This window comes from Diachasmimorpha longicaudata, chromosome 13, assembly GCF_034640455.1.
Source record: "Diachasmimorpha longicaudata isolate KC_UGA_2023 chromosome 13, iyDiaLong2, whole genome shotgun sequence".
In the NCBI taxonomy this organism is placed as follows: domain Eukaryota; kingdom Metazoa; phylum Arthropoda; class Insecta; order Hymenoptera; family Braconidae; genus Diachasmimorpha; species Diachasmimorpha longicaudata.
The window spans coordinates 2,632,391-2,655,249 of record NC_087237.1 but is presented as its reverse complement, the minus strand read 5'-3'; the positions used below and the strand labels follow the sequence as shown (position 1 = coordinate 2,655,249).

Sequence of the window (22,859 nt, the reverse complement as noted above, 5' to 3'; positions counted from 1 at the left end):
TGTAGATGTCGTTAGTCAAAATATCATAAATTCTTCCAAACATTCTCGATTATTGAGGGATTGCCGAAGCAACCCGAGGCCGCACGGACTTGATGAAGCTCTCTGATTGGTCAGAGGGGTCATCAGATTGTAGTAGCTACGGCGTCATTGGATGTGCCCTCTAGCCGTGAGGCGAAGTAGCTACACAGGGTACCCCTCCCCAGCGGCTCGCCCCACTCCGCATTGACGATCCCCCACTCTGACGAATCCCCACTCCGTCCTCTCGATGCTTGGGGTTCTAATGATTCTCTTCATACAGATAAAAGCCACAGTCACAGAGTGGAAGACACAGTTCGCTGATAAACACGAGACTCGGTCGTGGAACAATCTATTAGGTTTGTGTATAGATTTGGCAAGTCGCTAGTTTGTATACAATTCGTTATCATTTTGGTATAGAAGTTGCATTTATTCAGTTAATTTTTCTGAGGGAGAGTTAGTTTCTGAGTTTATTTCGAGTCCAGAATTACACCAAGGAGAGACTGTCGGCGTGAGGTTGTGTGTTAATTCAGTTAAAAATATTTGTGGAAAGAGGAGAGGAAGTTATTGGCAATTTTCACTTGTGAAGATCCAAATTTGAGTGAAAAAAATCAAAGAAATCGTAGTGAGTGAAACTCGGGGTGTTTTTTTTATTTCTCTGGTGGAAATAAAAATACAAACAAGGCAAACTACACGGCGGCCATCTTGTGTTATTTACAGCTGGCGTGCGTGTACGGGACATTATTATTTGTTTGTAAAACATTGGAAAAAATTTTATCAATAGAGAATTTCGGGAGCATCGAAAAAAGTGAGAAATTGTTCAATCGGATGTTGCGATATTCACAAACTCATCTGACACAACGTATTTCGATTTTTCATTGGAATTCGATAATTAGGACACGGTAGCATCGTCAACGATCAAATCTCGCTTTTTTATTCAGAACTTTATCGAAATTTTGTATAAAAAATATCAAATATTTTCCTCTCCACTCGGTTGATAGTGTGAACAACCGAGAGTTTTGTTATTTCTGTGTGGTGTGTACACGTGTGACGAAGATATCTACGCAAACGAGGACAGGAGAATTTATTGCGCAGTTGGACAAAACGACACAGATTGAAGACCGGAAGCTGGAGAATACAGGGACGCGCTGATATTTTCATCTTTTGAGATTTCTTTTCGTTCATCATTGAGGAAGGACTTCACAACGTTTTGAGAGACAAAAGCTTGGATTCTGAAGGTAAGGTTTTCACTATTTTTTATGTGGGGGTTTCGTCCAAAGAGATAAGCTCGATTTTTCTCGAAAATTCTATTGAATTGTTTGAACGGAAATGAAAATATTGTGTCTGGACGAACTTTTTTCTTTGGATTTTCTTCCACAGTTAATAATTTCTATTCAAAAACCGACATTATCGACTTAGTTATAGTATTGTTGAGGAATTTGTGGAGTTTCATAACCTAGAAAAATAATTACATGTGAAAATACACTGATTCTATTTTTCAAACACAAAAAATACAAAAAACTAGTGGTGTTGAAAATTCAACCAATTTATAATATATCGGCATTAATTTTTTTAATTGATTAAGTTGTGCAATATCTTTTGAAAATAGTTCTATTTGAAGTTTAAATTGGAAGCGTTGTATAATCCACTGTAGGTATCTATCGTGGGTTCATCGACAGAAATTCTCGATTTATTTACCTCAGCTCCCCTCTAAAATTAACCTTTAAAACCTAACCACCAAAACGATTAAAATCCCCCACCTGATCTCTCATCGTCATCTCTTTCAAAATAATCAAGAATATATTATACTTAAATTAAAAATATCCACACATCCTCTCCGTCCAGAAAGCAAACATCAATCTCCCCCTGAAAGCGTTAGATTTTAATGAAACAATTTTCCGAATTATTTGCAGAAGCTGATTCTCACCGACGACAAGAAAAAAGCTCCGAAAACATGACGAATTCAACGCCGAAAATGGGCGATAAAGTGGAGAGAGAGGGCTCACCGAACACCGGTAGCAAAATTGAGGGCTCACCGAACACCGGTAGCAAACTTGAGGCCTCACCGAACACCGGTATCAAACGAGAGGGCTCACTTATCATCGATAGCAAACGTGAGGGCTCATTTATCATCGATAGCAAACGAGAGGGCTCACTGAACACCGATAGCAAACGTGAGGGTTCACTGAACACCGTTAACAAACAAGAGGGCTCACTGAACACCGTTAGCAAACAAGAGGGCTCACTGAACACCGATAGCAAACGAGAGGACTCACGGAACACCGGTGGCAAACAAAAGGGCTCACTGAACACCCGTAGCAAACGAGAGGGCTCACTGAACACCGGTAGCAAACGAGAGGGCTCACCCAACACCGTTAGCAAACGAGAGATCTCACCCAACACCAGTAGCAAACGAGAGCGGGCTGCTCCAGTAAGATCCTGTTACTTCAGTGACAACAACGCCTTTAATAAAAGGGTACGAAATTATATGAACGGTCGGCAAAGTTGTAGTCCCCAGGTTTCATCAAGAAATTATGGCAATTATGGTAATTCATCAACGAGATACAACAGCCCCCGTCATAGTAGTCCCCGTCAGACTAGTCCATCGAATACGTACTTTGCCGGTGCTAAATGGTCGGAGCCACCACCCCCAACAAGCCTGCCACAGCCACCAAGCCACTGGACAGCAAGGCCAATGACAAGTTGTCAAGCTGAAGTGGGCCAGGATGTCGCGGAAAACCTGAATGCAGTTGTGGAAACCAAGGCTTGATATTCGAGCATCAACATCGTCTACAGGTACCCCCTTATTTGAAAACCATAAAACAAGTAGGAGGAATGGGGGGGGGGGGAGGTTATGGGATATATTAATTAGCACCAAGAGCCTTCCACTGACTGGATAGCGGGCATTTTGTCCATAATTATGACTGAACATCAATTAATATACATATATGATCTACATGCATGTATATTTTCTTCGTGTTCGTGGAAGGAGAGCAATAATTGACAGTATGAAAATTCGATATCACCAGATACAACTATTTATGGACATTGATAAAAAGCCTTTATGTTTTTTTGTGCGCGAGAACGTTTGATATGTGCCGGGAACATTGTATAGCCTCGGTGATTAATATCTCTGGATTAATGTTCGGTTGATAATTGATTTATGGAGATCCCAGAGATGCGTTAACGTCGTGTTTCGATATGTCAAAACATTTATCGATTAATATTGTAATGCCGTGTACAAAGTTGTAAACATATGTATCTAGGTTATATTATTATTAGTTTAATGTAAAATTGAGGACACTCATACACGATGGTATGATGGTAATCCATCGATACGTGGAAAATTATTCATCAAGAATTTGAGGTTCTGGGGTTTGTAGATTTAACTGGAAATCATTGGCATAAGGTCGTTCTCACAATTTTTTTTTTCCCCCTGAAAATTTGTGATTGTAGTACAACGTTTTCATAAGATAGAAAAATTTTACGGCTTTTTGTTAAAGAAAATGATTATTTTTTCTCAGGCGGATTAACGCTTTATTTCGACCAAAGGACCAGTCAATTTTTCGGTTTATTGTAATATCTTCGTTTTATAAGTTTCATTTTATTCAATTGATTTGTCGAGATGGACGCGGAAAATTATATGGGATTGGGGAAGAGTTTGGAGAGTACCCCGTCCCGAAGTATAGATTTAAGGAGAGAAATGACATGAATAAAACCTGAAAGTCCCCACTTAATGGGATATTTTTTCAATCATTAGCGAAATTTATACTATCTGTTTCCGAATACTCAAGTGGACACTGAAAATTAATTACTCAAAATTAACGAAACTCCCTGCAAGGGCTGGACTATATAATGTGATTTTCCAAATAATAAGTCAGGTTAAGGGCAATTAAGTAAGTTTTATCTTCGATTTACGTATTGTTGTACTTTACTTTTCGATTTGTACGTAATTTTCTAGTGTAACTTCAGATGAAAATTCGGAATTGTCAGTTAATTGTGGTTATTGGCAAAATTTTCCATCAAATAACCTTCAATGCTCACTTTAGTTCTTATTTTTCAACTTCAAGCGTTTCTTTTGTTCAGTAGAAAAATTAATTTGTACAGTTGACGTCATATCATATTAAATTGAATCAATAAATATCAATTGGGAATTTAAAAATTTTTTATTATCGTTGGGTTCAACACATTGACATTCGCAATGCGATTGAAAATTGAGAAATCTTTAGTCCGCGAAAGACTGATTTGCTGAGACGTTTGTGTTATTGTTGCCGTGTATTAGCGATAAAATAATATCGACGATTTTATTATCGCCGCTGGCTCGGCGGCGCTGGGACAAAATGCTCTAAAGTTATAAACAATCAGTGATTCAACACTAAAAGTAAATAATTTGGTAAAATAAATTTGCTCGCGAGATGTGGGATTTTCTTTCTTCAATTGTTATTGATCCTTAGATCTAATGAAATCGATATCGGTGGTCAATGGGATATGAGTAACGAAAGGGAAATTAAATCTTTACACACGCGAGGGAAACGTACGTGCTAAATGTGTAAATAATTCGATATAAATTGTAATATTAACTCCTAATAAATATTTTGTATATAAGTTTATACAATGTGTAAATTACGAGGGAAGAAATAAGCCTGGGCCCAGGGCTCATCACCCTAATGATTAAATCCCCCACCATAAAACAATAACGCTATAAATAATGGACGGGATGAACATAATCGCAGGCACAAACAAAACGTCTTTGCAATTATCGAATTGTTCATTATTATGAGATTATGAAAGTACAGATTTTCACGTTTGGGATTTGAGGTGACAATGAGCACGATTAATAGCCGATTAATCACCACTTGGGAATATATATATATTTTTTTTCAATGAAATAATAAGAGCATTATATTAGCTGTGATGAAAACATTATAATAGGTAGTACTTATCCTAATTGGTACAACAGATCGGATATTAATATACGTAGTGACCCACCCCGAATTGAAATTATACAAATGGCATAGGGAAGTCCAAAAAAATTAATTAAGTGTATTTGTATAGGACGATTATTTGCAGCTTATATCAGGCATTTGCTGTTCAAAAAAACGGAAAAAAATTTTCCATTATGAAAAGTTCTATTTTTATGCTGACGTGACATTTTTTCGGTTGGATATATGTCGTTTTTTTATGTCTGATATTATTAAAATGGAAAGACCAAAAATCCAAAAAATGATGCGAAATCTGTAGTGGAACGGTATATTGTTGTGATAGATCTCTCTTTTTCGTGGTGAAACGTTTAAATGTGATATTCCAACATACAATTTCTCTTTTTTATTTTATGGACGTTGACACATTGAATTATTATTATTTGTGGTTAAGGTTAGATGGATATTTAAAGTATTCGGAAGGAAATAGCGTAAATACGATATATTAGAAGAGGAAAGTCATGTCATTTTTCTGCTGATAGAATTTATCATCAATTTTCTAGATGAAAAGTGATATTTAATCAACGAAATGGGGTTCTCTTTGTCGTGTTAATTTTAAAAGAAGAAACATTATTTTCATCTACTTGAGATAAAATTATCATTATTATTTTAAGAACGAGTAATTGGTGGATAGAGCAGCATAAACTATTGCCAAAATTCGTGTATGAGTGATATAAATTTACGTCGCGAATATTGGAAGAAGAAAAAATTATGATAATAAGTGAGAATATTCCGGAGCCATGATGAGACAAAATGACACAAGGGAACACTTTGAATGGTCTAATGGAGGAGCATTTATTGAGAGCAAAAAACAATGTTAAAGAACAATTGATGTTACGTTGAGATTAATGACAAATCAAAGTGAGGTCGATAGATGTTTTGCGAATACCCAGTCATGTTGTCACATCAAAGTAATGTTTTACCAGTTAACTCTTGAATTATGTCACGAAGAAGCTCACTGAGCAACAGAGGGGAGGTAAACACGCTGGGATAGATGATTCGTCACTGGAATAAGCCTTAAAGTTATGTTACTAACGTACAGATGCGATATGAGAGGGAAGTCTTGGATAATGTATATGAAATTCAATTATCGGACGAATTCAGAGGTCCCAAAAACATTTTTGTTTATCGTTTAATCACAATTTTTGTTAATATCTACATTTACAATATACAGAAAAATGTCAACCGTTGTATTTTAACTGAATCAATAGAAGTCGTAGCTGTGATTGTCAGCTGAGAAATCAAAATTATCTCTTAAATCGTTAAAAGTTTCATCGCAAGTCCGATTAGCTAATTAAAGTGAGGTCAGGAATACTGAGTAGATTGACGACTCAATGAGTGATTAAGAGAGCTTCCCTCTCGAAGATCGGTGCGTTTTCCAGGTCTTTCAAGTAAGATGAGTCAAAGAAGAAAAAACAATAAACAATGCAAATAAAATGCAAATATCCAGTGAAATGCCGAATTCTAGTGATAAAATTATATAAAAATTGAACGATCTTGTAAAAAACGCACGGTTCTTCGTGGCCCTTGGTGAGGCACGTGTAAATGCAGACATTTTGGAAAAAACAACATCCAATTTTTTCACTCCTGAAATCACTGTTGTGCCTTTGCACGTGCTCAGCCAACGATTCACGACATAAAAGTAAACAAAATGAAGAAAAAAAACATAAAGTTTGCGATATATTAAATAGTCTATGCCGTCAATTTTGTTATATATTTTACGAGGAGAAAATCCAGGATTATTGAATTATCAGGGAGATTTACAATCTCTCATTGTTTCAACCTAAGTACATTATCACGTGTCTCTCTGGTAATTGAATTATCCATCTATTTGACGTCCGAGATTGGATTTTATTTCTTGAGTTTCTGTGCTCAATGCACCAGCAAAATGAATTTAAAGTGATTTAACAATGAAGATAATAGGCTCTGAACGAGCCAATAATAATTTTGCATTACTATCATAAGATAGAAAATGAGAAGAGGAGAATTTTTTTAGACTTAAATCCTAAATCGAAAATTCGTCAATCAAATAATTTAGATTGATTATACTGTGATTTTAAATTCAACTGTGAAATTTTATCAAATGTCATTGGCGAGTTTTCTATAGGAGATTAAGGCACATTTTTCAATGGTACAATTGACCAATTTTCTTTTTCAATAGAAGTTAGGCAGGCGATGTCAAGACGTGGGCTAGAAGACTGATTAAAGTTATGATAAACAAATATCGAATGAATTAATTACAAATAGGTTAACTAGGCCACGTCAACGAGTAAGAGTTCTCTGATACTCCACTTGCATAATTATTTTTTTTTTTAATGAAAGTTTTGAAAAATGAGGGGAAAGGGTAGTGTGTAAGGTGACCAATCGAAAAACGAACATTTGTGAGATTAATACGAACACTTGGTCGATATATAAGAGAAGTTACATTTTATGTGCGGGAAGACGAAGTGTCTCATCGAAATATGAAGAGGACAGGAGAGAGGAATATCAAAGGCCGAATGCTACAACGTCAGATCGTGATCTGCACGCAATTAAGTACCAAAAACGACCGGTGATCCCATGTAGATTCGATTTTAAACGAATTGGTTGAGAGATCGAGCCATTCGAGATGATTTCGTGTGGATTTAATGCGGGTAAATCGCAGAAAGGCTGACATATACGAAATGCCTTTCACGACACCCAAGGAAAGACACCCGAAGCTGCAAATTGAAGAAAAAAAAAATGCAATATCTTTTGCAGAAAAAAAAAATAAATAAAAACATTGATGCGCAGCTGATCATGGAGAAATGAAGGATCTGCGAGGTGAAGCTGATGTCGATGATGTGGAGGCATTTTTTAAAGCTTTGTTATCGATTTACGGAGGGGGCTGGGACGTGCCCGGCTTCGTGATTGAAAGTGAAGTCAACCATAACGTGGGAAATTGAATTTTTCATCAACCGTCCTTTATCATCTTAAGCAATTTTAATTCAAGTTTCAATGCAATTCGAGCCAAAGTGAAGTTATCATTTCATATGTTCATCAGATGCAATAGCAGAGGAGAGTGTCAACATGTCACAACAGGCGTTCAATTGACTGCAGTAATGATTATTATTGTCTGACTGCAATATTCAGAGGCTCGAATTTTTTATGGAAATTTCTTTTTTTTTTTTCAAAATTATTACACTCTCGTCTTAAGACAATTGGCAAATGATTTTAGGGCCCTTTTCAGGGCCCACAAATGACTCCAATGGGGTACACTCAATTTACGCTGAGATAATCTGCCCTTTTCAGGGCAAAACAAAAACGTAGAAAAAACGTTCTTTTCAGAACGAATATACAAACTGTCCTTGTCAGGACAATCAGCAATGGTGGATGGTGTGGAGACTGCGGCCTTGGGAACCTCTGGCCAATGCGGAGGAACGGATGCCGTTTGTGGCTGGCGGATATTCAACACGCAACGATGATCAATGGTTCAATGACAATGATGACGCAGAATTCAATAAAAAACGTGGTAAACCGAGATGGGTAAGAAATTAAAATTTATTTCCTGAATTTTTAAAATATTTACGAAACAATATTTTTGTATAAAAAAGGTCGTGCGTTATCCTCATGGGTTTAAGAGATTTCATGGCCGACTTTCACTGAATGGGAGAGTAGGTAACCAGAGGCGATATCGGTGAGAGTATTCTGAGTCATTTGTATCTTATATTTTTGTCACTGTGGAACCACTTGCTTTGGAATTTTCCATACTTCCAGGTTTCCATGAGTGTCAGCAAGAGCAGCTATATCTCTTTAAACAGAAAAAAGTTGGGGTTGATTTATTGATGTACCTCATTCATCTGGAAAAAGCACTTCAGCGTTTTCTGAATTTTTAAAATTTACTCTGAAGTTCACTGGTCACTAGAATTACCTTTTTTTGTTAAAATCAAGAGCAGCAATATTTTCACATGCAGACGCCAGCTTTAAATTAATAACAGCTCTTCCATTGTGAATATCATAAAAGTCAACTGAAGAATTCGCCCCATGAGCGGAGATTATTTCTTTTCCCCATGAAAACCATTTCAGTCCAACGACTGTGTGTTCTACAGCGATGACTCGAACGACGGAACTCTGTAAAATTAATCAACATGATTAGAACTAAAATATATCGATTAAAAATTAATATACTTCTGCAGTAATCATATGAAATCTGATTTTTTTTGAAGGTGCTACATTAGAGTATAGGACGTAAAAGTGAGGGTAGAGCGCCCAGTCATCATCTGAGTAACGAGAAAACAAAATTACTTGATCTACGTCGTACACCCTCAACCCCATATTAGTTCCACTGGACACGAATAAATTACTCGTCTGTGAGCACCGCAAAGCTGTGACACTACCTTCATACCTCTCGTATTCATCGATCACAGGGTCGATTAAAGTATCGTCACCTGTGGAGCATAGAGATTAGGTTCTATCATTCATTATTTGTTGAGTAAATGTTGATGCTGATGGGAGACCTTGGACAGGGGTGGAGGAATCCAGGGTGCATTTATACAACCCCCCACACAGCGTTCCAACCACGAATATTGAATTTTTCAGTGAGAAATCGAGACACGTAATGGCTAGACCGGCTTCAGCTGCACGTTCTTTACGTCCACCCGCACTGCGGGGTCTCGTATTTTCTGTAGGATTACGTTCTTTAACTATTTTGTACCTGAAAATGTAAATAAATAATGTAAATAAAATATATACGATTTTCTACGTCAAATGAGAGATTTTTTTCTTTACGATTTACGACGGCGAAAAATTATTTCTAGACTTATCAATTATTATTGGTTTCGGTAAAGTACTATCAATTTTTATCAGGGAATTCCTTTGTTTAGTGTTTAATGAGTAGTTTAATTAATGAATTACCGATTGTGTAAGGCAGCTGTGGTAAAATTGGCCGTTAATTTATGAACGAAGATGTAGCCATCAGCACTGGATGTCACCAACAAATGCGGTTCATTTATGGTTCTTTCACGCCACAGGAGTGAGGTTACCATGTCACCGTGGATGCAGACAACTAGTGGAACAACTAAATCACTGTCTGCCAAATTCCAAAGGGCAACATCCCCTAATAAAGAAAAATCATAAATGCATAATGAATTATTCTACTCCAAAAAATAATTGCTCATTAATTTACATAAAGACTTTCCAAACCATTAAAAAATCCGGCAGCGAAGATGGAGGGCTTCGTTGGGTGATATGACATGGCAGTAACACAAGCATTTGTCTCCAGGTGTTTATTCACTGTTTGTGATAGATCGTCATCCTGGTTGAGCTCGTAGAATTTTATTTCAGACAGATGGTCACACCATTTTTCGTGGTAGGGAACACTATAGGCAATGGCTAGGGTTCCTCCATTTGTGCTCCAGCTCAAGGCGCTTATTTTTTTCTGCAAGAAGATGTGAGTTGAAGAGGGGACGTCATCTAGGTCATATGTCGACATTTACCTTAGAATCTGATTCTTCTAGAGTAGAAAATTTATTCAACAATTGAACTTTAAATGCAAGCTCTCTAGTCGCAACTGGGTCATAATCATCGAGGACATCGCTCTCGGATACGTCATCCAGTGCCTCCAGGATTCCTGGTGTCACCCTTCTCAAAAATTCTGCAAGTTTATCGTAATCGATGCTCGTAACTGCCTTGGGAATTTCTACAGTTTGTGTCTGAGGGGAGAAAACAAATTCTGATCTTTATGAGCCCCTTTGGAATCAGTCTTTGATGAGTCATACTGTACCTGGACACTTTGGTGAGTAATGATCTGGCTCTCCTTTGAGTTATGAGGGATATCATCTGTTTGAGCAGCATTTGATGACTCTTCTCTAAGAGGTGCCATTAAATGTTAGGATCAGTTGACAATACTTGCGTCATTGACAAAGAATTTTTTTGATTACTCACTTATCGGTTGTTATGGTGGAGGAAAAACCAGATGGTTCGCTTGAGTGGTCACTGAACATGATGAAAGAGTAGTCAGTCTTCAATGATAAATCAAAGAGCTTGCCTGTTCATTCCTGAGCATGAGTCGCGTCCTAGAGGTTGTGAGAGAGCTTGAAATGTCCACGCATGTCTAAAGGTTATCAAAACGAAGCAGGTGTTTTACCTGTCATTGCTTGAGAACGATTTACTACAAAAATAACCCCGATGTTCCTAGCCAGCGGAGGGTTGCAAACGACAAAACAAATTAATGTACACGATTGTACATCGTTAGTACATGATTGTACATGTATTTATTTTGTTTGTAGCCTCGTAAATGATTGATAATCATCATTTTAATTTTGCTTATGATGCTGGCCGGAAAGAAAATAAAAAATCAACTTTTTTAACGGTACTGTAGCTAGTGTTATACGAAATCCGCTTGTAGATCACGAATGTAAAAGTTCGTTCGTTTGTACATACCCCAATCATTGAATACAATCAACTAAAATTTGTGATTGCTCCCCACTCCAATCTATTAATGAAAAAAAGAACAATGGTAGTCAAGGTCACCTTAGGACCTGCCAGTTTAATATGCATGGTTACTACAATTTTTTTTTTTTATTTGTAATAGAGAGCATAATTGTTTAAGAAGATGTCCTGATATGTTTATTGACATTTTTCTATAATATTCTGGACAATTCCGAACTCTTTGTTACTCCTGTGCTCCAGCCACTTTCTGCGATTTTTCGAGATGAAATATTTAGACTCCAATATCAGGAATTAATGAGGGGGCATAATTTAAGGACAAGGAATAAAACGACAACTTTATGACAGCTCACATTTGCGTTATTTATTCAATGAATATATTGGAATTCTGTATAATAAAATATAAAGAGCCCGTGGGATCAATCGTGGGGAGAGGGACACCATATGCATAGAACAATTTAATTAACGATAAATACTATATCACAGAGTTCTTAATTATCAAACGATCGTGAACAGTTACATTTGAAATAATATAAAGAAAAAAAAATCCACTCAGTAAACCATGAAAGTGGTCTTCAATCCAGTTAGTAAACTTCATCGAACTCGTTTAAATCTTCATTTGTGAGAGGAGGGGGATTCTTCACCCTGGCGATCTGGGAATCAAATGTCTAATTTTTACAGCTTAATTAACCATAATTATATGACAATAGAATTCATAAATTCTTCACAATGATTAGGGGAGAGCAGGATCATTCGATGGATCCAAAGTTAAGGGCTACTGATGACGTTCCATTTTGCCGTACCTCTGCCCTATATTATTAAAATTTATCAATCCCAGATGCTTCAATTATCATTATTTGAGGTATAAAAATTAGCCACTCAACAGCCATGAGACTGCATGGCTATAGGATGGCTAATAAATCGGCAGGGCAATTAAAAATACTAGATGTGACTCAATAGAATAAATTAGATGCCTTAAAATTATCCAATTCCTATACAGTTTGTTCCGCTCTTTCTCGTAAGTTACAGATTAACTACTAATTTTATAGGGCGAGAAACCTAGCAGATTAAATTAAAATAATACATTAAAAGAATACTCATATTACACAATCATTTATCTCGAGGGTTTGCTCAGGATTGAAGTGGCTAAACGTAATTATCTAGAAGCTTACAAGAATCCGATTATGTGTCTGCTGACAAAAACGATGGAACCGTAAAAAATATCCCCCATTTTTCGATAAGTCTCAAGCTTTCTGGATAATTTAGTAATTAACAGATGAACGATTAACTGTTCCGTTTAACCACTGCAATACAGGACAATTTTTCTTATCATTTTTATCTGACAGACACTCAGCGAAATAGCAGTGACGTGAGGACAATTTGAAAACATTGCCCGCTCTCTCCACGTTGAGGAGAACAAAAATTATTAAAAATACGTTTCATGTAGTCGGTGTTTTTCAGTCTCATTTAGTTTAAAAAAGAATTAGTCGTATCTGTTATGGCGCACGACACATGCTTTCCAGCATTCAGCTGTTATCTGCCTGTTATTCACTCATGTTTCGCAGCTTCGAATCCATCTTCAGAGTTTCGATTGACTAGATGCCATCTTTCACTCAATATAAAATTTAAATTATGTTTCCATGCTGTTTCACGTTCATGTCTCGAAGTGTTTGTAGATGCTCGTTACGTAGGTCATCACTTGCTGCCAGTCGGGACGTTCTAGTTGACACATATCTCCAATATTCTAAAAATGAACCAAAAAATCCAGATAAATTTCGAAGGCTTAGGGAAACGACTGTGGAAACGTTGAATATTCAATAATCCATGTGCTCACCAGAGTTGTTTGGATACCAACGCTCTCGGCTGCTGAAAATGCCAGTGAAAAATTCCTGCGTTTTTCCGAGGGACTCAGCGAGTCATATGGTATTGTGTCAGGTAAATAAGAATGAAGAATAGCGCACAGTGCTAGGCCATCATTCCACGAGCTGCTGAAATTCGTGATATCGATGTTTCTGTAGCCAACAGTTTTGTTCTGACACCATTTCAATAAAGCATTTCGCTTTGAACCGCCATTTTTAACGAGACCACAGAGTGGATCTTTACGTTCAGAGAGATCAGTGACGCTGTTTCTTCGAACAAAGTCAATGGCTTTTGCGTTGAGAGCTGCGGAGTCAAGGAGTTCTCCAGGGCTCAGGCTAACTGGACCCGATGATTTTTGAGATTCTGAAAATAAAGAATACATTTCACTTATTCTTCCTGTAAGACCTTATCAAAGTCTTTTATCTGCTTGATAATTCCACATCAACTCGACATGATAGGATGAAGATTTAGATATTCAAAATTCTCACCTGATAAAGTCAATTTTCTATTCCCCGTAGACTGTTGTTTATTATTATTCGTAGGATTGGCAGAACAAATAAGATTATTAATCTGTTGTTGATCTCTCAGCGGTGCTTTCAAAGATAATATATCATTAGTCCCAATGGAATTCAACGACGAAGTAGAGCTACTTCGACTACCTGGACCTAAAACAGATGAAAGAAAGCCTAACGTCAAAATTTTTTCTCAAGAAAACTCATCCTACAATTGTTGCATCTCATCTTGAAAAACAATTTAGCATACAAAAATATGATGCCCCCTTAAAGCCAAACATTTCCTTTAAATCACTAGCTCCTAAGACCACTAGAGAACATTGTGCAATTTAATAAATCCCCGATGAAATTTTCATCTGACTAAAAGCTCCACTTTTACTAAAAAATAAGAGATTTTAATTCTGAGGAGGAGGCACCCACCAGCTTTGGCTTGTTTAGTGGCGTTTTCAATGCTCTCGATCAAACATTTAACCGAGAGCCTAGAATCCTGCCTGGAAATATTAGCCTTCCTCCTAGCTGCCATTTCCTGCTGAACACTGGTTAAAACACTTTGCTGTGTCTCCGTAGGTGCACTCACAGGTCTGGGAGGTGGGGGTGTGGGATTTTTCTGATTGGCTAAAACATTGAAAAAAATCAAATGAAAAAAAAATGAAGAAAATAATCAGCTGTGAAGTAATAACGAACAGAAAGAGGCAATTTCCATTTGAGGGATATTTCATTGATGCTCTTGGAAGGTAGAAGTTCATAGGAACTTCTGAAAAAATTACTTCGCCATATTCCTGGCGATAATTTCATTCGGAAAATTTCTATTCATTACACTTCACTGCTGCATCCAACCCACGAACAGTTCACAATTGGCGACAAAATAACAGTGAAACGAGAATTAACTAAAAAAATAAATAAATAAATAAATAACCCAACACAAAACGTTGAGAATATGCATATGTACAGGGATAAAACATTAATAAAAATCGGAGAGAGAGAGAAGTCGGTAGACAGGAGACGAGTAACAAAAAAGCAGACAAGGTGAGAGGGTAAATGGTCCCCGGCTCTCCCGTAGGCGGACGAGTTGTAACATGAATTGCTGCCTGCACTTCCAATATTCCATATTCACCAGTCTCAATTGTAGATACTAAATGAACAATTATACAACACTTGGCCCCAGGATATGAGGCCCCTCATTTCATGAATATCTTTAAGCACACAGATGATAGGCCCAGCAAAGCATTGAACCTGTTGTCTACATGTGATACGTGCTCTTCAGCGGATATCCCAGAGGTCATTGGCATCATCAGCCAATGAAATGTAGCTTCAAATCTAATCACACTACTTTAAAAAAAAATTATTCCCAGTATCTGATATCAAATACTAAATGTATTGGATAGTTGCTTCTCATAAAGAATAAAAAATAGTGATACCATGGAATTATCTCTTGACGACTGATAATCATAAAAAGCAAAGACCCTCATGTTCCAGGAAATTATAACCTTTATGAAATAATAACGTGATAAATTCCTCTCGAGATATCCGCGAATGCATTTCCCCCGTCTTTATTCAACAGATTATCCACCACTTCCCAACTGAGATTCATTTGAATTCTTGATTTAATCTCGTACCTCCCATCGCTTGATGAGGCCTCAGCTCAACGTCTTCCAAAATAGACTCAAACTTTTCCCTCAACGATAATGTCCGTCCCATAAATTTCTCGTTTACTCTTCGTTGGGTTCCATCTGCCTGAAGTTGTCTACGACTGTTATCTAAACTTTTCGATGGTGATGCGAGTGATTTATGCACATCGCTTCCCAAGGATTTTTCAAAACGTACAAACTTCCTCGGAGAAGTAATTGGCCCACAGCTACTTTTATCAGAATCTCTATCGTTATTTATTCCAGTGTTTATTTTTTTCCCCTTCAGTTTTTCATCGACATGCCTCGACTCCTTCTGGTCTGGGATTGGTGCATTGAACGTAAAAACACTCGAGTCATTAGACTTCGGAGTCGAGGCATCAACCCGCATGTCCTGCGGAGACTTCCCTAATTTTACAAGGACATGATCCACTGGTTTCTGAGACAAACCGTCGTCGATCGATCTACAACACTTTTTGTCCCTCGATTCCTCCTCGAATGATCCCAAATTCAGTGAGCGTCCGTTTCCGAGAGATTCGTCGATCGATCTCTTCAGATAATTCGACTGACCTACCCCCAGATCATCATTCAATCCTCCATTCCTCCTGACATATCCTAAAAACCTCACAGACTTCTTCGGTTTGTGTTCCTCAAAGCCATCGCAAATATCCTCTGACGATTCACAATCGATATTCTCCAACGACAATCGAGGAACGTAAAGTGTCGGGCTCATAATCAAGTGAGGATTGGGATTACTCAGCTCAGTGGTGATCGAGTAGTCCTTCACAGCTCCTCGCTTGTCAATGACAATCGGTTTAGCCTCCACTGTCCTATCACTCATGTCATCAAAGCTTTTATGAGGAATTAGCGTCGATAGGCCCTGTCCCACGGCCCTATTCAGGTTGTGTTCACTCAGTGATTTTTTTTCAAGACTTTGGCGTAAAATTCTTGTCATCTCGGGATCGACTTGAAACCTCAGATCGTCCATGGATCTGCCAACATTAGATTGTACGGTAGATCGAGGAACCAGGAATTTGGAGTTGGACACGTGGAGCCAATAAGAATTTTCGTCGATTCCCTGAATGCCTTGGATGGACTCCAGGCATGAGTTCCGCATGTTCTTCAAGTTTTTCGATTTCTCCCGAGTACTTTGTCGGTTCGAGTCCACCTGACAAGTCTTCGAGGGAATTTTCGGAGCCAAATATGGCTCCAGAAGAGTGGGATACGACAGATTTCGGTAGATTGGGTACTTCTCTTCGACTTGTTCCTGAGATGTTGAGGCACTTCGCTTGTGCTTCGTAGGCTTTTCGGATTTATCTTCGGGGATCCTCAGATCGTCGACGCTTCTCTTCCGAAGGATCGTTCTTCCTCTCTTGAAAATTACGTTCCTTCGATCGATTTTGGGGTCCGGGGGGTCTGACAACTCCGGTTGTGCTTATTTTGGTTTGATTGAGAATTCAGAAAATTGTAACGTAATTATTGGGAGTGACGATGGGCTTTCAATGAAGTAAACATGTCATAAAACAGTTTATGATATGTTGTCAGAAGATTAATCGTTTACAAGGTCATTGCCCAATTCGGGATCATTTTTAACGATAAAAGTTAATGGATTTCTTTGATAAGAGCTGACGGTAGCGTAAAGCAGCTGATACTTCGTGTTGAAAAGTTATATCACTTTCAAAACAAGATATCTTGCTGTTTTTTTTTCGTAAATTATCGAGATTATCATTCGATCAATGATTTGGATTCAGACATTCTTGTCAATCCGTTCTTCATATCTGCATTGTAACGCATTATCAAAGTTTTTTGTTATACTGAATTTTTTATCGACAAGCCAATCAATTGAGTATTGCTGTAAGTCTTTACCTCTGCTCATACCAAGGGAAATGCACCTGGGGAAATTTGATTTTTCCAGAGAAAAAAAAATTGAAAAAAAAATCCACAAAAATAAATACCTTTATTCAGCTTCTCCACCTGTCCCTCCAGGGCTCGCAGTCTATCCCTGAGTGTTTTATTTTCCATCACGACCCTCTCCAGCTCCAACTGAGCCTCAGTCTTGAAGTCATTGGCGACTCTGACAGTCATCAATAAATCGTTCTGAAATTGTTCCCATTCGGCGCTCTCGCTCTGTCTGAGCTTCTTCTCATCGTTGAGAGTTCGTTCGAGCTCGTACTGGCGGAGCTGGGCCTCTCGTTCACGCCGCTGGGCCTCGCTCAGAGCTGCCTTGAGCTCGCGCTTGTCCTCGAGATGCCTCTGGCACTGAGCCTGAAGCTCTGCCAGAGAGTCACGCACCAACTGCAGTTCTGTGTTTACCGATAGTCGCTCTTCCTTTAACTGGCTCAGTCGATATTCTAAATCATCGATCGCAGATTTTGCGTTGTTTCGCGTCACCTGGAGCATGATAATACAATTCAAGGAATTTCAAGAAATGTCTAGGAATTCAGAATTCCCAGGAAATGCAAGAACAATAACATCTCCAACATCTCCAACATCTATCATCCCTTACCTTACACTCCTCCTGCAGCTGCGAGTACTGATCCCTCAGTCTATCATGATCGCAGTGGCTCCTGGCGAGTTGCTCCTGCAGTGCAGCAGCCTGTGTCTCAAGTGTGTCTTTCTCCCTCCTGGCAGCATCCAACAGTTCATCAGCCTCGCTCTTGCTCTCCACCTGCCTGCTCTGCTCGAGCTCCTCAATCTTTGCTCGGGCGTTCTCGAGGAGTGTCGCCAGCCTGCTGATTTCAATATTCCTGTTGGCACTCTCCTGCCTCGCTCCCACCAACTCCACATCCAGCTGCTTCCTCTCAACACTGCCTGCCTCCACCGTCACCTCCAGATGATGAACTCTTTTAGCAAGACGTTCAGCTTCTCCAGTGCTGGCCTCAGCTGATCCCCGGAGGACCTTCAACTCGCTGGACAGCTCTTCTAGCTTCTGCAAGAGGGACTCCCGCTCCTCTTGGGCGCTCTTCAACAGATCCACGAGCTTTTGCTCGCGCTCGGTGTTGTAACCCTTGGACGAGTCCTGTGGCTTCTCCTCCCTCAACAGAAGCCCCTGGAGGGTATCCACCTTGGACCTGGAGTCCTCCAACTTTTCCGTCTGCCTACAGAGGGACTCCAGGAGGACTGCCTTCTCCTCGGTCAGTCTCTCGTTGTCTGTTTGAAGCTCGGACAACTGTGCCTGGAGATCACTCAACTCCTGAATCGTCGCCTGGAGTTCCTCGTTCGTGGAATAGTGTGTCTCCTCCATCTGGAGAATTCTGTCCTGCAAACACGCGACTGATACTTCTGATACTGAACTCGAGGATCGCTTGTCCCATTCTGGGGTTGGACATCTTGGATTATCTGTCGAGGGGGTTGTGGTGGGGTCGACTTGGGGCACTGGGGGCTCATCGCGCGCCGCGTCCTGGAGAAGCTGGTGCTTCTCGGCATCGGACAGGGGTGAGTGCGCCACATCGCGGAGACGAGCACGAAGGACCTGGTTGTCCTCTGTCAGTCTCTCGACTTCTAGGGTGTGTTGCTCCTGGAAAATTTCATTGGGAGATTAGGGCCTTCGGCGGCCAGTTTTTTTATTAATGACGCCACCTCCGGTAGTTTCTTTCAATATGATTCATTGATCTAAATCCGAACCCTCAAAATCGAACAAGTGAAATAAATATAACATATAAATAAGGAATTGGACTAATGATAGATTCAATTAACCTGGTGATGAAAAATCATGCAAATGAAGCAGAAGAAAACTTGTTGACGACGTAAGCGATTGAGGTAAATTAAAAAACGGAAAGAATTTTTCCAGCCATTCATTTCAGGGTGGCATTCAGAGCATCCTCTGGCAAAGACGTGAAACTGATTAATAAATTGTGTAAATAATAAATACCATTCCAGCCAAAAAATAATCACATGACGAGGGCCAATCCCTAAACTCTCCACCTTTACACTTCCACAATTATTAACCCCAATACCATCGACAAGACTTTTTCAGCCCAAATCGTCCCCGAACGAATCCATTGTCATTCTCAATCCAATAAACAACTAATCCTTGGATACCACTGAGACTGTCACGATGTCAGGGTTATGTTTATGAACCTAGAATCCAGCACCTGAGGATGAACGACACATTATCCAAAGCATGTACCACTATTTTCTCATTGCACACTAATCCCACAGGTAACTCAGTGGTCAGCTTTGCACTCGGCAATAACTGTTAGTAATGGTCATTAATGACGTTTTTTATTTTCAACAATTCGGCACATGAACACGCTTTCTACGTAACACTCGACGCGGGGTTATCCTCACAGTAAAAGGCGGAATCAAGGGGTTAGGTGTGTGCGTATGGGTGAGCCTGCTCGATCGGTAAACAAACTTCGGTGGCAACAGTTCTGTTTTGGTCGAGTGCTCGCACGTTTGTTGACCCAAAAAATGAATTGAAATAATTTTTGTTTCTTTTTCAGGAAAGTTAACGTTGAAAAAAAAAATTCCAGAGGGATTAGAAATATCGCAGGCACAAAATGGACGTCTGGGAACGGTTGTGGCATATCTAGGAATATTCTTTGAGTCCTGAAAGCATCGGGAATTTTTTTTTTTCATTATGCATGTTAAAAACATTATTAATAATGATAATCCTTGGACGTGTCCACGCAATCGTCAAGCGATATCAGCGGCGCAGCCATACCCACGGTAATTTTTATTTGACGCTGGTTATTTGTGTGTGCACAGCCGGCAGCTGTCCCAACGGTTCAGCATCTGCCTCGGGGCTAAAACGTCCCGAGGAATGCGGAAAAAAAGGGAGCTAGCCTTTTTTTCTGGGAATTTAAGGAATTATGGAGGCTTGAGAGAGGGGGAGTTTGATCAGAATCGAATGATGGTGAAGATCACATTAATCGGGCTGGAGATGAGTCGTGAAAACGAAAAATATTAATTCGCCTGATTCACTGAAGGAAAAAAATCAATTAGAAAATTTTTCAGAGGCACTGAACAGCCCAGAAAGGGCTGATTTTCCAGCCTATTTCATTGTCCACGAGAACAAAGTAGGGGGAGTAGGTCAGGCAGTGGGCGTTTATGTGAGGTCACGGGAATTGAGGATGACAGTGAAGATTAATCGACGTGAGACTTTCGAAATATCAAAAAACTTCCATTTCCGTTTTTTCAGCCGACGAACGGACGAGTAAGAATCTCTCCAGCATGACAGCGAGGGACTGACTAGATTCGTTATCAAAGGTGACAGCATCGACCCTTTTAACTCGATTGCTCTTCCCCTCGCCACATCCCCCTTCAGCACCGCCAGCGCACTGAACTAGTAGTAGACCGCAACGACTTCAAATTTCATGTCTCGATTATTTTCTAATTGGATAGACATCATTAACTGAAAGGCATAATGAATGGAATGTGATGGTTATGTACAAATTTTTAAGACAACAATGCAATGTCAGCAACGCATCAGCAACGACTTGATTTGTGACAAAATTGATGTGACAGGACCTGACGACTTAGTGTGTTCATAAAAACGGAGCCTAAGGACCAGAGACGAGGAGAATACACCAGTACTCTCTCAAAACGATATATCAAGGACTTACAATAAAAATCCGATTGCTTTATCAAATATTTTTGAGTCATTTTCACGTGATGCTAAACGTATCAACAACATAACCTCAAAAATGGGTCTAAGAAACCCAAAAAAATTACCTTGACAAATGCAAGTTCAGTCTTGAGTTCGTGAATTAACTTGGCATCGTGTGTTGACTCCCTGATACCGGCCTCAAGTCTCGCTCTCTCTTTTCGTAAGAGCTCGAGCTCTCGCTCGAGCTCCTGCATCCTGTTGCTATTTTTCAGCGTACTTTTACTGTGCACCTTGGCACCCTTGACACTGTCCTTAACCTGCCAGTTAACGTTCTGTATATTATCGTTTTTACCCTCGAGTGACGATACACTGGGAGCCTGTCGTGGATGAAGGCACTGGGCCACCTGTGGCTGTTGCTGCAGTTGGGCTTGTGCTGGTGGCGAAGGATGGCCCGTTTGCTGCTGCTGATGGGGCAAGTGGCTTTGCTGTCCTCTTCGAAACAGCGATTTGAACTTCATCATGGTCACTCGTCTACTCTAATCAACTCAATGCCCTTTTTTTTTTGTTTATTAATTATTTTTATTACTGACAGTCACTTCTCAGAAGTCAAATCATTCACCAGCGATTGATCAATCGACAGCTAAATATATCACGTCTATTTATAATTCCACTGTTGTCTCTCGTTCATTGAGCTCCAGAACTCGTTTCACTCACTCAATGGGCCGATTAAAAACGATTCAATTTTTTAACACAAGAAAATCCAACTTTCACAATCGCACGAAATAAATGACTCCAATTGTACCTACGTATTAGTCACAACGGAACGAACTCTTATCGGTATTATTCTAGGGAGATAACGATAAATCGAACGCCCCGAACAACTTCCGAAGTGCTGCATATCATTTTTTTTATGTTCTCAATTTAGTCTTCGGGTTTACACCGAGATGATGCCCTCCAGTCTTCGTTAGCTGCTCCTTCACGACCGATTTTACGATTTCAAAATTCAAAGGATAAAACAAAAATTGAGTTCTCGATTTTTTAAGGGTCAATTATCGAGGACAATCGGCAATCAGTTCGATCTTACTGCTCTAATTCTAAATAGATATATTTTCTTCTCGAGGTTGAATCGATTTCTGAATCCAGAAAAACAATAATCGAGAAAGATCGGCAATTACAACACGAACCAGCGCGTTGGATCCCGTGACTGTTCCCCACTAGTTGTCCCCGGACCAAATAATCGTAGGAGTGGCACCCACACGTTCACTGAATCTTGGCAAAAAGAAAATGTCCCTCTTTTCGCGAATCGCCGCAAATAAATGGCGAGTGAATCGTCAAAAAAAATAATCGACTACAACAAATGCTTCTCCATGGAGATGGTGGGCTAATAACGAGAGCCTCACTTCTCCCACTGCCCGGCGAAGCCCCTCCATTGTCCCCTCTTGAAGGAAAAATCACCCAACAACTCGAATTCTCGATTTAAAAAAAAAAACTAACCAAATAAAATCGGTATTTCGTACCCGTACGGTACTTCTGGTGCATCCAAGTCGGCCAGGTTTTGAGAACAGATGGGGTGGGGATGAATCGTGAGAGGTCGTTCACGGCGAAGAAACAGCTTGCAATGAAACGAGTAACGTAGCAACTACATAACCAACGTGTTGAATAAACTCATTCATTTTGCGAAAAAAAAAATGGAGAAAAAAAATTGGCGAGCAGTGTCAGACTCAAGACGCCACAAGAACAGGGGGTCGATGATTGGTTGGTTCACTGGAACGATTTCCAAGGCTGTTGTCACAATTTTTTGCGATTATTATTCGCCACTTCTATCGAATTTTTTTTCGGATATGTGGGCACCGTGAAACGGAACGATTTGCAACGGGCATGCTCTCTCGAGCTATCGAACGTCGACCGTTTG

General features: G+C 39.4%; 3 protein-coding genes across 9 annotated transcripts; 1 reads left to right on the top strand and 2 right to left on the bottom strand.

Annotated features, from left to right (window-relative positions):
• The first annotated feature begins 286 nt into the window (after positions 1–286).
• LOC135168517 (ribosome-binding protein 1-like) lies at positions 287–8,444 on the top strand. Of its 4 annotated transcripts, none has more exons than XM_064132794.1 (3): positions 287–1,253; positions 1,929–2,811; positions 8,328–8,444. In XM_064132794.1, exon 2 carries the CDS (start codon positions 1,970–1,972, stop codon positions 2,783–2,785), a length of 816 nt encoding a protein of 271 aa, XP_063988864.1. In that variant the 5' UTR covers positions 287–1,253; positions 1,929–1,969; the 3' UTR covers positions 2,786–2,811; positions 8,328–8,444. The 4 variants fall into 4 exon arrangements, with proteins under 4 accessions (XP_063988864.1, XP_063988863.1, XP_063988862.1 ...); XM_064132793.1 differs by having other exon boundaries at positions 8,301–8,439; XM_064132792.1 differs by having other exon boundaries at positions 8,265–8,398.
• A 51-nt stretch (positions 8,445–8,495) lies between these two features.
• Positions 8,496–11,134, bottom strand: LOC135168516 (cytoplasmic dynein 2 intermediate chain 2-like). Its single transcript, XM_064132789.1, has 9 exons — positions 10,896–11,134; positions 10,735–10,819; positions 10,448–10,663; positions 10,155–10,389; positions 9,867–10,068; positions 9,470–9,666; positions 9,258–9,400; positions 8,884–9,083; positions 8,496–8,763 (listed from the first exon to the last, which is right to left on the bottom strand). The coding sequence occupies exons 1-9, from the start codon at positions 10,952–10,954 to the stop codon at positions 8,688–8,690; spliced, it is 1,413 nt and encodes a 470-aa protein (XP_063988859.1). The 5' UTR covers positions 10,955–11,134; the 3' UTR covers positions 8,496–8,687.
• A 603-nt stretch (positions 11,135–11,737) lies between these two features.
• Positions 11,738–22,856, bottom strand: LOC135168507 (cytospin-A-like). 4 transcript variants are annotated; one of them, XM_064132765.1, is made up of 8 exons: positions 21,073–22,856; positions 17,903–18,913; positions 17,352–17,787; positions 15,388–16,830; positions 14,192–14,386; positions 13,748–13,924; positions 13,234–13,622; positions 11,738–13,143 (listed from the first exon to the last, which is right to left on the bottom strand). In XM_064132765.1, exons 1-8 carry the CDS (start codon positions 21,466–21,468, stop codon positions 13,054–13,056), a joined length of 4,137 nt encoding a protein of 1,378 aa, XP_063988835.1. In that variant the 5' UTR covers positions 21,469–22,856; the 3' UTR covers positions 11,738–13,053. The 4 variants fall into 4 exon arrangements, with proteins under 4 accessions (XP_063988835.1, XP_063988836.1, XP_063988837.1 ...); XM_064132766.1 differs by lacking the exon at positions 21,073–22,856 and adding an exon at positions 19,268–20,005; XM_064132767.1 differs by lacking the exon at positions 15,388–16,830 and having other exon boundaries at positions 21,073–22,851.
• Positions 22,857–22,859: the final 3 nt, after the last annotated feature.

Coding starts and splice junctions, on each gene's coding strand:
- LOC135168516 (XM_064132789.1), bottom strand. CDS start 10,954: ATGTTCAGTGACCACTCAAGCGAACCATCTGGTTTTTCCTCCACCATA. Junction 9,401..9,469: donor TTCCTCCACCCCTGTCCAAG/GTCTCCCATCAG, acceptor TATGCTCCACAG/GTGACGATACTTTAATCGAC. Junction 9,084..9,257: donor GGGTGTACGACGTAGATCAA/GTAATTTTGTTT, acceptor TTAATTTTACAG/AGTTCCGTCGTTCGAGTCAT.
- LOC135168517 (XM_064132794.1), top strand. CDS start 1,970: ATGACGAATTCAACGCCGAAAATGGGCGATAAAGTGGAGAGAGAGGGC.
- LOC135168507 (XM_064132765.1), bottom strand. CDS start 21,468: ATGATGAAGTTCAAATCGCTGTTTCGAAGAGGACAGCAAAGCCACTTG. Junction 17,788..17,902: donor AGCTGCAGGAGGAGTGTAAG/GTAAGGGATGAT, acceptor ATCATGCTCCAG/GTGACGCGAAACAACGCAAA. Junction 13,623..13,747: donor TAGAAAATTGACTTTATCAG/GTGAGAATTTTG, acceptor CTTTATTTTCAG/AATCTCAAAAATCATCGGGT.